This window comes from Lytechinus variegatus, chromosome 2 (assembly GCF_018143015.1).
Source record: "Lytechinus variegatus isolate NC3 chromosome 2, Lvar_3.0, whole genome shotgun sequence".
Lineage (NCBI taxonomy): Eukaryota > Metazoa > Echinodermata > Echinoidea > Temnopleuroida > Toxopneustidae > Lytechinus > Lytechinus variegatus.
In genome coordinates, this window is record NC_054741.1 from 66129295 (window position 1) to 66142240 (window position 12946).

Here is a 12946-nt window from a genome sequence, read left to right on the forward strand (position 1 = left end):
TGCACCCATATATACATACACATAGACAAATAAGTTGGAAGGCAATTACATTACAGATAATAACCTATTTCAATATCATAATCTACTTGTAGTATACCAGTACTTCACAAATACATACAGTTGAGGCCAAAATTTTACATATGTACCCCATGTGGAATTAAGTGACATTGGTTTGCTTGCAAAACATCGTAAAATTTACTATATCTTCAGAAATATAAATACTACCATGACAAATTTGGTACCAAATGAAAGAACGTATTAAGCTCTTTCACATGGTTGGTTGGGATACCATTGGGATTAAAGTATATTTCAGGTGGAGTTTTCTTTGAAGAAAACAAAGTAATATTCGTGCCAAATGTATTCTATTGTTTGTTATTATATTTTCAAACATCATTTCATAGAAACATAAAAATGTCAAATCTATGATTTATATTACATTTTCTATCATGATATATCACCACTGAATAAAAAAGTGTAATCTGAAATGTTTGTGTTGAGAAGTAACTAGCACAAATAGGAAATGTTTTGGGGGTAAAAAATGACACCTAAATATTTTCAGCTCCTGATGACAAAGCAATGTGATGAAGGGGCATGACATTCTTATTTGCTTGATATCAAATTCGTCATGATAGCACAAATATTTTATAAGATATGGTAAACTTTAAGCTTTTTGGCAAGTGTTAACTTTTCTTTGAATTTCCTGGGTGTATGTAAACTTCAGGCCTCAACTATACATATACTTGTCACCATATTTGTGAAGTATACATTCATGTACATATCTAATGCTGTTTCAATAAAAAAAAACTGTATCTCGATACTGTAGAATGTCCATGAGAGCGAAAAAGTATGGTTGCTATTAAGATGTATGCATTAGAATTTGGAATCGCCTTCTCTTTGAAATGAGCTATCAAGTTTGTGAGAGTATCTCCCTGGTTAACCAGAGAGATCAAGACCACACACAATGGCCCAAATTCACAATGGTAGTTTTGAAATCTCACAGTTGAGTCCATGGTTTATGCAGATTTCCTGTACAAATTACGCTTATATTACCGCATATATTAAAAAAATGTCCAATGCTGATGCGCGCTTTTGTCACAATGCGCCAAATTGACGCCTGTTGCTGTGGTTATCCACGCAATTTTATTCATGAGTCACTTGTTTTCGAATTGATGAGTCCACTCTTCAAACAGTGGACTCATGAATAAAATAGCGTATCTAACAATGGTAACAGACGTCAAGTTCGTGCACGTGACAAAAGTACGCATTAGCATTTTTTTATACACTATACACGCGTCCGATACGCGGTAAATTAAGCATAATTTATATAAGAAAATCTGCATAAACCATGGATTCAACCGGGGGTTATCAAAACCACCTTTGTGAATTCGGGCCAATATGTCAGAGCTTACACAAGCAGAAGGGTTGCTGTCTCTTCAAATCAACATCAACATTGAAGAGGTTGCTTTGTATGGTTTCACTTGTGAAAGACACTCATGAATGGATTGTATGTGAAACCAGGGTTAGTCACGCATAAGTGCCAATACGCGTATGGTATTCAATGATCAATGGCAATGACTACCCAACAGAGCACATGATCCCCCGAGCATAATTTGACCAATGGTGTGAGCACAAGCATCTATCTAATCTTCTTTTAGGTCTAACTCTCCCCTTTGTGAAACACCCTCAAGAACATGATTTTCTGAAACAAACAGATTACAATTTTACATTAATGATACAGCACTTGGACTACCTTCTACACGTCATTAAAAAAATCATAGATGATCTACCAGTCTATTACCAGTGGGCCCCTATTCTCTTTGTAACCATTTCAATGAACGAGGAATGACTAGCGTAGAGTTTCATGTCCGATCCCACATCGTGCCATTGAACGGCAGCAGCATCGTCGCCGGCGTGAAGTGAGAACTTGGCAACACTGTTTCCCTGATCGTCATGGAAATTGACAGCCATTGTTTCCATCCAGGCATTGTCTGTGTTTCTTGGGTCATCGACATAGCCTCGGTATACCTTTTAAACAAAACAAGATGGGTCATTATCTTATCTTTTTTATATCAGTGATTTATATTTATTGTGTTCTCATTATTCTTGTTTTGATTAATCTCTTATGTTTTTCATGCCTGTTCATCCTCGTAGGTGCACTTGCAACAGTTCAATTGGATATGGCATCTTATATAACTTCATTAATTTATCATCATTTTTTCACTACTTTGGTTCAAAAGCATTCCAACTTCTTTTACACCATGGATCAAAGCAAGAATCATCAAATGATGAACCACACTGTTTGGGATTCAAATCTGGGCCATTATCGATCCTACATTTGCCACTCTCCATCCAGCGGTTACATGTGCACCTGCAAGGATGCAAAAGTCAATGTAATTTTCCCAGTGTTTTGGGTGCCTGACGGATAACAATAATGAAAAAAAGCACCTTGAAACGCATAAAAACAAGACACACAGAGAGTGATTTCAAGTTCAGTGTTGACAGCTGGAGCAAAATTATTACCAACCGCAGCACTGAACCTGAAATGAGACTGGTGCTTTGATTTGTGTCACTCAGTGTTGGGTCAGTTATCAATAAAAAGATAAGTATCAATTTTGTTACACTCACCTCGACACCATGTTTGAAGAGATTTGCTACAGCTTTCTCTACAGCTTTGCAATCCTTATCTTCCAGTGCTAATGAGTTCATGGCTTCTTCACCAAACTCTCTTTTCAAGGTTTGCGATACTTTCTCTCCAGCATCTACCATTCCCTGTGAAACAGAAACAAAAGTTTTTTAAAAAATATATAAACATAAGAAGCTTACTCCTCTCTACAGGGTCTCATCAAGTGACTGAATGTACATAAAGCTGAAGGTCCTAGAGATCAATTTATCAGAATTTTCCCTCTGTGCTATTTCTTTTCGGAGAATGATACAGACAAATAGGTTTATTAGATAACACTAAAGGCTAATATTAAAATCATAATGACACAAAGTAAAACACGATTCTGATGGCCGGACAGGGTCAGGCAGGTCATGAGGAAACTAAAGCATCAGGAGTGTATGTGATAAAAAACATCAACCCTCACTGCTGGGGGTGTGCATGTCTTCTCAAATTATTCTTGTGGGCGATACATCCTAGCTCATGAAATTAGTATGTAGTATAATGCACTTCCATCAAAGATAATGCTTAGTGAAATTCCCTTTTGCTCTATATAGGCATAGAGTATCGAATATAGGCATAGAGTATCAAGTAAAAACAGTGTATCTCTGACATAGTAATGGGATTTGTTTAACTGATTGCTAAGAAAGCGTAAATGCTTGTAAGTAAGCAACCACAGATCCAGAGGCAAGGGATCGTCTTCGATAGACCTGTTAATGACGATACCCCAATTCCAAATAAACTCAATTCTTTAATTTACATAACATGCAGTGGTGCCATGGGCGAATGGTCTCAGGTGCCTGACTACACTCTTGAAAGTCTGAGGTTCGATATCCTGCCACAGCACTTGTTCCAGAGTCAAGAATTGTTCTACATCACAATTTTTGGATAGTGATGTTAAAGGTTGGTCCTAAGACATAATTAATCGTATCTGATAGGTGTGCATTCGCCCCTCCCCCCCTCCAAACACACCAACACACACATAACTTCTCAATGTATTTGGTCTGATACTTACCCCTGGAATGGCCCACTCTCCTGAGTCTTTCCTCCTAATTGAGATGAATTGAAGTATGGGTTTGCCTGAGGTAGGGTGCAGTACTTTCTTTCCTGATGGATCTCTTTTCCACCTAAAATGATATAACCATTGAGAGTGACATCTTCTAACATTCTATCTCAAATTTGCACTATCTACATCATAACACAGTTTGAATTATAGAGAAAGAAAAAGAAAGAAACACATGATGCTTTGAAATCAATACACTATACTAACCACCACCGTCATTATAATTCATCCTCCTCCCCATCATAACCATAACCAATATCTTCAGTCATTATTACCTTCACAACCAGCCCCACACTCAAAACAATCATCAACCATCATCCTCTTCATCATCATCCACCCCTTCCCAATCATCAATTTCACTGTGATGATCATCATCGTAGCTATGGAAAGTAATCCATTACCACCATTATGATGATGATGATCATCATCATCAGCATCACCATCATCACCATCTTCATCACCACCACCACCACCACCACCATCATCATCATCCCCATCATCGTTATGGAACAAGATACTTACCTGGTTACTATAGGATCAGCTGCATGGTTTGGTCCCCATTTACCTAATAAACCCCTCTCCATCATCCCTGTTCTTCCACATGGATTCCTAAAGATGTTAGAAATAGCAAAATACAATGTTTATTCAAACCAGAATTACAGTACATCTGTACCAAGTTCAGATTCATCATGGTACATATTTGTATATCGAAAAGTTAGTAAAAAAATCAAATTGTATGAAACAAATTTTTCCCATGAATATACATGATGCAGCATAGTTTCTCCTGGAAAAATTAACTTCATGTATGGAAAATTGAAACCATCTTACGTAAATCTATTCTTGAAAACATTGCATTTGCAATCATTTATATGTGTTTTTTTCTACTTAGGTTTTAACTTCTATGCTTCAAATTACCTTTGTTCAACTTACGATTCATTTTATGTAACATTTGGAAAATCTGTTAATGTTCAATTCCAAATTAGCCTACATTAAAATGGTAAAATGTTGATTTATCCTATATAAGCTAGACAGCTCTCATGTTTTAGCATAACATGGGCGTCATACCTAAAATCTAAAAAACAAACAAACAATGAATCATGCAGACGTGCACACAATAGCTCCTTTCATAAATGTGTTCACTATTTCCAGTTTAAATCAGGTCTTTCAACATAACAATAAATGATACTGAGAGAATAACCCTGTATGAATGAATACAGAAACCGAATAAAAACTTATTACAGAAACTATTATTAGTACTGTTCCCTTGGGTAGTATTCAAAGAGAATGTTTCAATGACGATTCACATGTAAATAAAAGAATGTGATATTCTAGTTTTGCATGCTTGCCTATTTTCACTTTGGTGTACAGGGGGGCGTTTCATGAAAGGACTTGTCGGACGTTTTATCCGACAAGTCCCATTTTATCCGACAGTTACCATAGTAACAGTACCTCTCAGCCAATCAACATCAGAGAAAGATGTCAGATCTGACAACTTGTCAGATGAAAATGTTGATGAAACACTCCCCTGGTTGTTTTTCTTTACTTATTGGTGAATAGAATAATTTCAATTGTAATATAGCAACTAATGAATGAGCCCATACATTTACAGTATCAATGAATACATACCTTGGTACTCCTTCGATACACTCATAATTTCCTATATAGCTACGGCGATTCACCTTTCCATCGGTGGAGTTAAACTTTAATGATGGACCATCCTTTTGCCTAGATACCAAGAAATGAAATAAAATGAAATTTTGTGATCAAACATAACAAAATTAAAAAAATTCTCTCAAGTAAGGAAGCATTCATACATGTACACAAATGACATTTTTAAGTACAAGAGAGTACAATAATAATAGAAAATAGTCAATAAGCCTTTCAACATGAAATATACAATCCATTTTTCTTTCAAATTTCCTTTACAATGGTGGCTCTATATAAAGTAAAAAAAGTGATTACATGAATGACTAACTGACTAAATGGATGAATGAATAGGTGAAGACTGAAAGGAACATCTGATTATATGAATGAAGAGTGTGTGAAAGAGTGAATATACTAAGACAGAATTAAAGATAAATTCATACAGGATGAATGAATGGTTGAAAATAGAATGAATGAATTAATAATTGAATCATAATATCAAATCAAAATCAAACTCAAACAACGCAGTCCTTACATGATATCAGGGTCCGCCCAGACAGGAGCGGCTTTGACGTTAGCAGCTGTGTACCTAACAGGGCTGTACTCTGGCCATTCAACCTTCCATGGAACCTTATCATCTGGTACCGCTAACCTTCCCACCGTTGAGTTAGGATAGATGGCTTGCCTCGCCTTGGTGTGCATCATGGTGGCAGGTGACGAAGACCCGCCCGGTCGCAGCTTGGGAAGATGGAAGAAATGTCCGCAGAGGACGAATGATGAGAAGAGGCTGTAGCAGGAAGAACAAACACAAAGAAGACAGAATAAGTATCTATGCATATGTGTAACACAGGGTAAAGCCATGATTCCAAAGGTTTGGTCAGTATATGCTTTTCCATGAAAGAACATTTGAAGAGGGATGAGGTTCACAAAGACATGGGTGTATTTCAAGGGCATGCTTAAATGCCAACGCTCCAATATTTTTTAACAGGATAGCAAGCAGTAGCGCACCTACCAAGTATGATTTAACCGTAGAGCTATTACAGAATAATAATGTAATAGCTCTATGATTTAACCAACTGGTGATGTGTTTGAACCACATGCAACTTTACATATACATGTAAGAGCATCTGTAAAGTCTTGGTTCAGTATCACATATTCACAGGAAACCACACAAAGATACCTTTTTACTGGAATTGTGTTTGTCACTCAGTCCTAAAAACAATGGAGTCTATGGAACTATACGTAGGTCAGCAGATGCTTCAAAAACACTATGCACAAATCGTACAATTCTCTTCAATGTACATACATGTACGTGTGTAGAAAGAAAAATGCAATAAAAGGTACACTTAAGGACACATTCAGGAACTGCAGATCTGGAGAGTGTTTTCATGAAGATTTTGTCTGAGATTTTCACAGGCAGATATTATAATCTACTGGAATCCTTGCCTCTAATTGGCTGCGATCAATCTAGTCAGTGAAAATCGATGACAAACATATTCATGGAATGCTTCCCTGTAGTGAGAGAAGGAAGCACAACTCTAATATTTGTCCATTTCCTGAAAATCAAACCATCCTTTCAGAATTTCAAGTGGAGTGCTCTTCTCAAGTGCTATGATATTTCCGGCCTTGCTTTACTTTCCCAATGGAAAAATGTTTATCAACAATATACATGTAGCAGTCAGATGTAATAGAATATTTGAACTTTGATATTCAAAACATGTACTGGACCCTGTTTCATAAAGGACTTAACTCTCGAAAGCTTGATTGGATAGGATGTTGAGCCCTGTTAACATAGTAGCAACCATGAAACTGGCCACTGAACTCACTTTGATACTCTATGCCTATATAGAGCCTAAAAAATAGAAGTGTACATTGTAGCTTCAGGGAGAGACAAATGATTTGCTGGCACTGATGACATCAATAGCATTTCAATAATATAAAACATCACTGGAAGATGAAAACACACTGTACATCTGCTAATACATATTTTTGGAGTGCATGCAAAATGGAAGGTGGGATACATCCTGCAAAACGGAGAACAGCCCTAAACTGTGTTCAAGTACAATGGAGCAGATGCAAGTCATCCAACCATATCCCTCTAAGGCTGATATCTCAGCCACCATGAAATGATGATGACTGAAACTCAGACAAAAGCAATTAAAGTGGCTTGCTAACAAATAGGAATTTTCAATCTAGTGATCATAGTTCAAACTCTGGAGTGAAAATGATTTAGAATCTCATTTGTATAAATTTACATGTATGTGAAACCTACCGGTATTTATGAATCAGCTCCCTCACTGATATGCTTGCAGTTTCATGGAATGTAAATGGTGGTTCAGTATTGACGCAAGCATTTAACTACATAGGATAATTTCCTGACCCCTGATAATATATCAGCTTTAATGAAAGTAGAAAAAAGAAAAACAATTGAAGGTTCGCTGGAGATTCATCAAAACATAAAGGAGTTTTTCAAAAAACTTTTTCTTTTTGTATTTCAATTTGTGAAGGCATATGTGAATATCAGCTTTATATAAATTCAATGAATCCCCATTATTAATGGTTCATGACTTAAAATATTTGTTGTATACAAGCGGGTATGGAATGATGTGTCTGAAGATACATAATCGGGAGTTTTTTTAGTGCTCACTCTACATTAGCAGAGAAGCTGTTATGTGATCAAAGATCAAATTCCTGCCATAAGGAATGTATAAAATTGCATTTTATTCAATTCATATCATGTGACCAACAAGACAGCTGCCCTCATGTTTGTGAATAATGTTTACAACTTTACACCAAGTACATGTACACATGTTCATGTATAAACTCCCAGGCCCATATTCTAAAGTCAGGCTAAACTTAAAATCAGGTTTAAAATTGTGGTTTAAGTATGGGAAGCCAAAAGTATAAATATTTTATTAAGTTGCACGTTTCTTGATATGTTTACTGTGCTCTTTCCTGATTCATTGATGATGAAGACAATCATCTATACTTCCTAGACAATTATGAATGATTTGAGAGCCAAATGATCTGAAGTATGATATCTCTACTGTTAGTGATTTATGTAACAATTGGCTATCCATACTTAGAACACAACTTTAAACCTGAGTTTAAGTTGAACCTGCTATCAGAAAATGGCCCCAGAGTGTCTTGAGAACTCCAGGAAAAAAAACTGAGACTGCCTTAAAAGGCAAATTCAAACCCATATATCTTTAATACATGTACAGTATGTCAATATTTGTGCACAAAAGAGCAAAAAAAAATTAAAAGAACAATCACCAGTCTATACCTACAAACATGAGGGTATTAACATTCATAACAGTTATAAAGACCAGATTTTGGTGAAAAAGAACAAAAAGTAGGCTACTTTTAACGGAATTGAAGTTTGATATCTCTTCGGCCATCACCTACATGTACATGTTTATTAAAGACTGTGTGTGGGCACTATCATATCGTTGCTGTTGATATTTGAGTGAAATAAGCATCCTGGAAGTCAAGTTAAAACCAGCAATCAGTCAATATGACTATTACGAGGGCACATTCTATGCTACATTGTAGATCTCTGAACATGTTGATTAGCAATGTCAGGAAGTGACGTTACAAACCCATCCCTCATGGTCAATACCATTACCCAGAAACAAGGACTTGGCAATTATTATAAAATTGATAGTCCTGTCCAAATTAAAGAAAAAAAAGGAATCGTCAGGAAATGCTGAAAAAATACTAACATCCAATTTCGGTGCAAACTCCTCCCCTACCTTTCATACAGTGTATTGTACATAATATACCATAATCATGAAATCCTGGATCGTCTGTGTCCACAAAGTCCCTATACCCCCACCAAAGGAGTTACTCCTCGCCCCCTCCAAAAGAAGTAATCACTCCCCAAGAGTCAAATTTTAACCCAAAGAAATGCTTGCAAAAAAGAAAGGAGTGGGAACTTCTCGTAGGTTCAATGCACAATTTGTAATGTACATGCATAATAGTATAATGCTCATGTTTAAAAGACACATTTCATAACGATTGTTCCATGAAAAACTACATTGTTTTAAATCACCTGTAGGTTCATGACTCATCCTCACATGGGCATAGAGGGGGGAAACAGGATGCAGAATTTCAAAACAACCACAACTTTCTTCCGAAACCTTTTCCTCCCACAGTACAAATGGAAATTATCAAGTTACGCTACATGATTTCTCTTAGCTTGGCACTGTAAAACAATATCTGCTAGTTGGCCAATGTTTCATTTTGATGCCCAATTTCACAGTGCCGTTTCCTGATGTAATGAACTAAAAGTGAAATGTCAAGCTGTTTCACAGTCATTCACTCTTTATTAATTCATTCCAATTTCCTGTAACACTATTCAAAATATCTTCATTAATGATGGGCAAAGCATATTACAAATGGAGGAAGATCATTGTATGCAGAATAGTTCTTCAACACATCGAATGTGTGAAAACAGTTCTCACATTGTTGTTATATCAATCACATGATTAATGTACACATAAACATCACAGATGAATCAATTTTAGTTTTTAATACAAACCCTCACTACTTTGAATCTGTAACTGCTAATCATATTTGAAGTTGTTTTGTAAATAAATGTAGGAGCATCATAGCTTTAGCAGAGAAGAGAAAGAGAAGTTTGCACCATACATGTACATGTACTTCACACAGCATATGTACCGTAGTTGATTATAAAAAAGAAACTAAAAAAAAAAATATTGAGTTCTCAGACTTCTCACAATACGTTTGGAGGCCCTCATATCTACAGAGCTATCTATCCACATGTACATGTATCTGGATATATCCAATACACATCATGTCTATGAAAAAGAAAGAAAAAAATTCACAAATGAAAGTTGGGGTGGATCATAGGGTTGAATCATATTGAGCTGACAAGCTTACACTCACATCCCCTTCAGGTTTAATTAATTGCCATAGCAACTAATAGACTTTCAGGACCTCAATTAGTTGAACGTCCACTATTAGTTTTGAAAAGCAATCACGTCTCCAGACGTGTACTGAATACCATTTGCAATGTACGGTACGTTAATTAAAGACTTGTTCAGACTGACCTCCAAGGGGAGAGGATGGTCTACAAAATTTCATCACTTTTTAACTACTGATACACCAGTCTCTGCGACCCAGACACTTATACCCCTTTCATAAACCCAATTATGCGGCTAATAGCAGCACAATTTGGTCGTAAAATCGGAGGAGAACCAGAGTTATTCGCATTATTTTGATGCTGCTATTATCCGCATAATAGCAGCATCGGGACCAGATTTTGACTTTATGAACGCATTTCGAAAGTAATGCGGATAATTGCCATGGAGCGGTCACAAGGTCACCCTTTTCCAAAGCAACCGCATCGGAGGGGTGTGTGCGGTTGCTATGACGATTATCCTCCTTTTTCAGGACGGGCGCTCGTAAAAATAGTGCGGATTATTTTCGGAGTTTATGAACGCAATTTTCATTGAATAATCTGCATTACTCTTAGGCGGCTAATTGGAGGATAGGTTTATGAAAAGGGTATCAGACTCGAGCCACAAAGAGCAAGCACATTGTGTGTATAAAAGGGATCATAGTAGGTGCAATGAGCCTAATTACAATGGGCAGGAAAAAGATATTCATTCGACCCTACCCATTTCAGTTTTTTTAATTTTATATTGCTGATCGACATAAGTGCATGGACATGATTGGCCATCCTACACTGATTAAAGGGAGGATAACTACTGAACTTCTTTTGCCCAAATTGGGACGAAATATCAATTGATGACTATGGAACCATTTTTTGGCTTGCGGAAGAGCAAGGGCTACTTTACTTGTTTCAGGTGGTGAATTTGAACCCATCAGGAGATGTCTTCATATATTGCTGTTTTATTTTTAAAATGAGCTGGTCAAGGTACCCTTTTCTGGTCAGATATGGAATATCTGATGTACATGTATATCCTATTCACTGGTAGTAAACACTCAACCCTCTCATTTCAACTTTATTTTTTATCAGTGCCATTTGAACACACAAGTCTATGGGAAATGTTGTGCGCGGTGATCCAAGTACTGTTACCACTGTTTTGTGTGTATTCGATGAAAATGGCCATGCCTACATGTAAATATCATTTTACTCTCAAGTCACTCTTTCCTCCAAATTTGTTTCTGAAACCTTTGATTGACAAATAATAGGGAGTTCTCTCCAATCGTTAAGATGACAAGGTTTGAGGGGAGCTCTTTGAGGCATAAATGTAAATTAACCCCTTCCCCTCAGATAATAGTGTGAACAGAGAGTTTAATGACCAGCCATAACTAAATTAGCCTCCTGGTAGGTGTCAGTAAAGTAGGACATGATCTCTTTATTGATTAAATCCAATTTGAGGTTGATGAGACAAACATGGATGTTTTTCATTCCACATGTTGCATTCAATATCAGACTCAGATATCATGTCATTCTTGCAAATTAATTTAGCAAGCACAAATTCAATGCAATGTTAGCTCACGGCACTGGTGACTAAGAAAATATAAACAAAACATTGCCAATTCTTTAATTATTCACTGAAACATACTTTTTTTATGTATTCCTTTTTTTAAAGATAATTTTGTTGTTGTTGTTATTTTAGCTTATACCGCGCGTGTCATTCAGTAGTGAATATTTGCGCCAGCATAATTTTTGGTAATTTTATTTATCATGTATGTAGTTAGTCTTATCTCCAGGCAAGATTATAAAAACACAATCTAAAATAGAACCCAATGCCTCCTCGAACCTGGTGATGTATATTCACTCTATACAGAATACAGGAATCACACCATCTAGAAGTCAACAGTTTGAAAGGGTCATATGATATAGATTGAAAGAATGGATAAATGATCAATTTTTTAAAATTATCAAACATGATACATTGTACAGGATATGGATTCAGTGCAAAAACCAAAATAAATATTGATTCAGACAATGGGAAATTTTAACATTTGTTACCCCTAAGCCATTTGAAAAGATGATTGAATAAACACATGGAAGGCCTATTCATATAGGGCATGATGAAGCAAAAGAACATTTTGAAGCTAAAAAAGCTTTGTGCCTTTATAGCAACGTTCTGCAACATATTTTTGTGTACAACGTAAATAAATCATGAGGCATCAGAAAGATATGTTGCAGTAACACAAGACAATTTGTCAGTGGACAAAAGTTCATGGACCAATGAATTTTGGTTTGAGAATTAGGCACAAAATAATTTGTCTAGAATTCTGGAGACAAACTTAAAAAATGATTAAACATGACTCATGATGCAATAATACAATATCAGTTGCACGATTGCTGTAAAAAAAGGGTCTGGACCATGAAATGTGAGGATCCATATAAAGATTAATTCCAGTTGAAATATTCCTCTAAATGATTGAAATGCCATTTCATGCAACATGCAGCTCTTGGAAAAGTTAGTAATTGAAACCTTCATCCGTGAACGTGCTATTGTTAGAGAGTTTTATGAATACTTTTTTTATAAATCTTTGTGACATGCAAATGAATAATGAATTGACTTCAGGCTTCTCAATACTATTGTATGTATATTTACATGTCTCACTCCATT

At 36.1% G+C, this 12946-nt stretch overlaps 1 protein-coding gene across 2 annotated transcripts in view; it reads right to left on the reverse strand.

Annotated features, from left to right (window-relative positions):
• Positions 1–1255: 1255 nt before the first annotated feature.
• Positions 1256–12946, reverse strand: part of LOC121408702 (ADP-ribose pyrophosphatase, mitochondrial-like) — a 28755-nt gene continuing 17064 nt past the window's right edge. For both annotated transcript variants that reach the window (XM_041600303.1, XM_041600302.1), the window contains exons 3-8: positions 5902–6153; positions 5349–5447; positions 4245–4331; positions 3675–3786; positions 2626–2769; positions 1256–2025 (exon numbers count right to left, since the gene is read on the reverse strand). In XM_041600303.1, the coding sequence (XP_041456237.1) occupies positions 1795–2025; positions 2626–2769; positions 3675–3786; positions 4245–4331; positions 5349–5447; positions 5902–6153 (925 nt within the window). In that variant the 3' untranslated portion in view covers positions 1256–1794. The remainder of the gene's footprint in view (positions 2026–2625; positions 2770–3674; positions 3787–4244; positions 4332–5348; positions 5448–5901; positions 6154–12946) is intronic.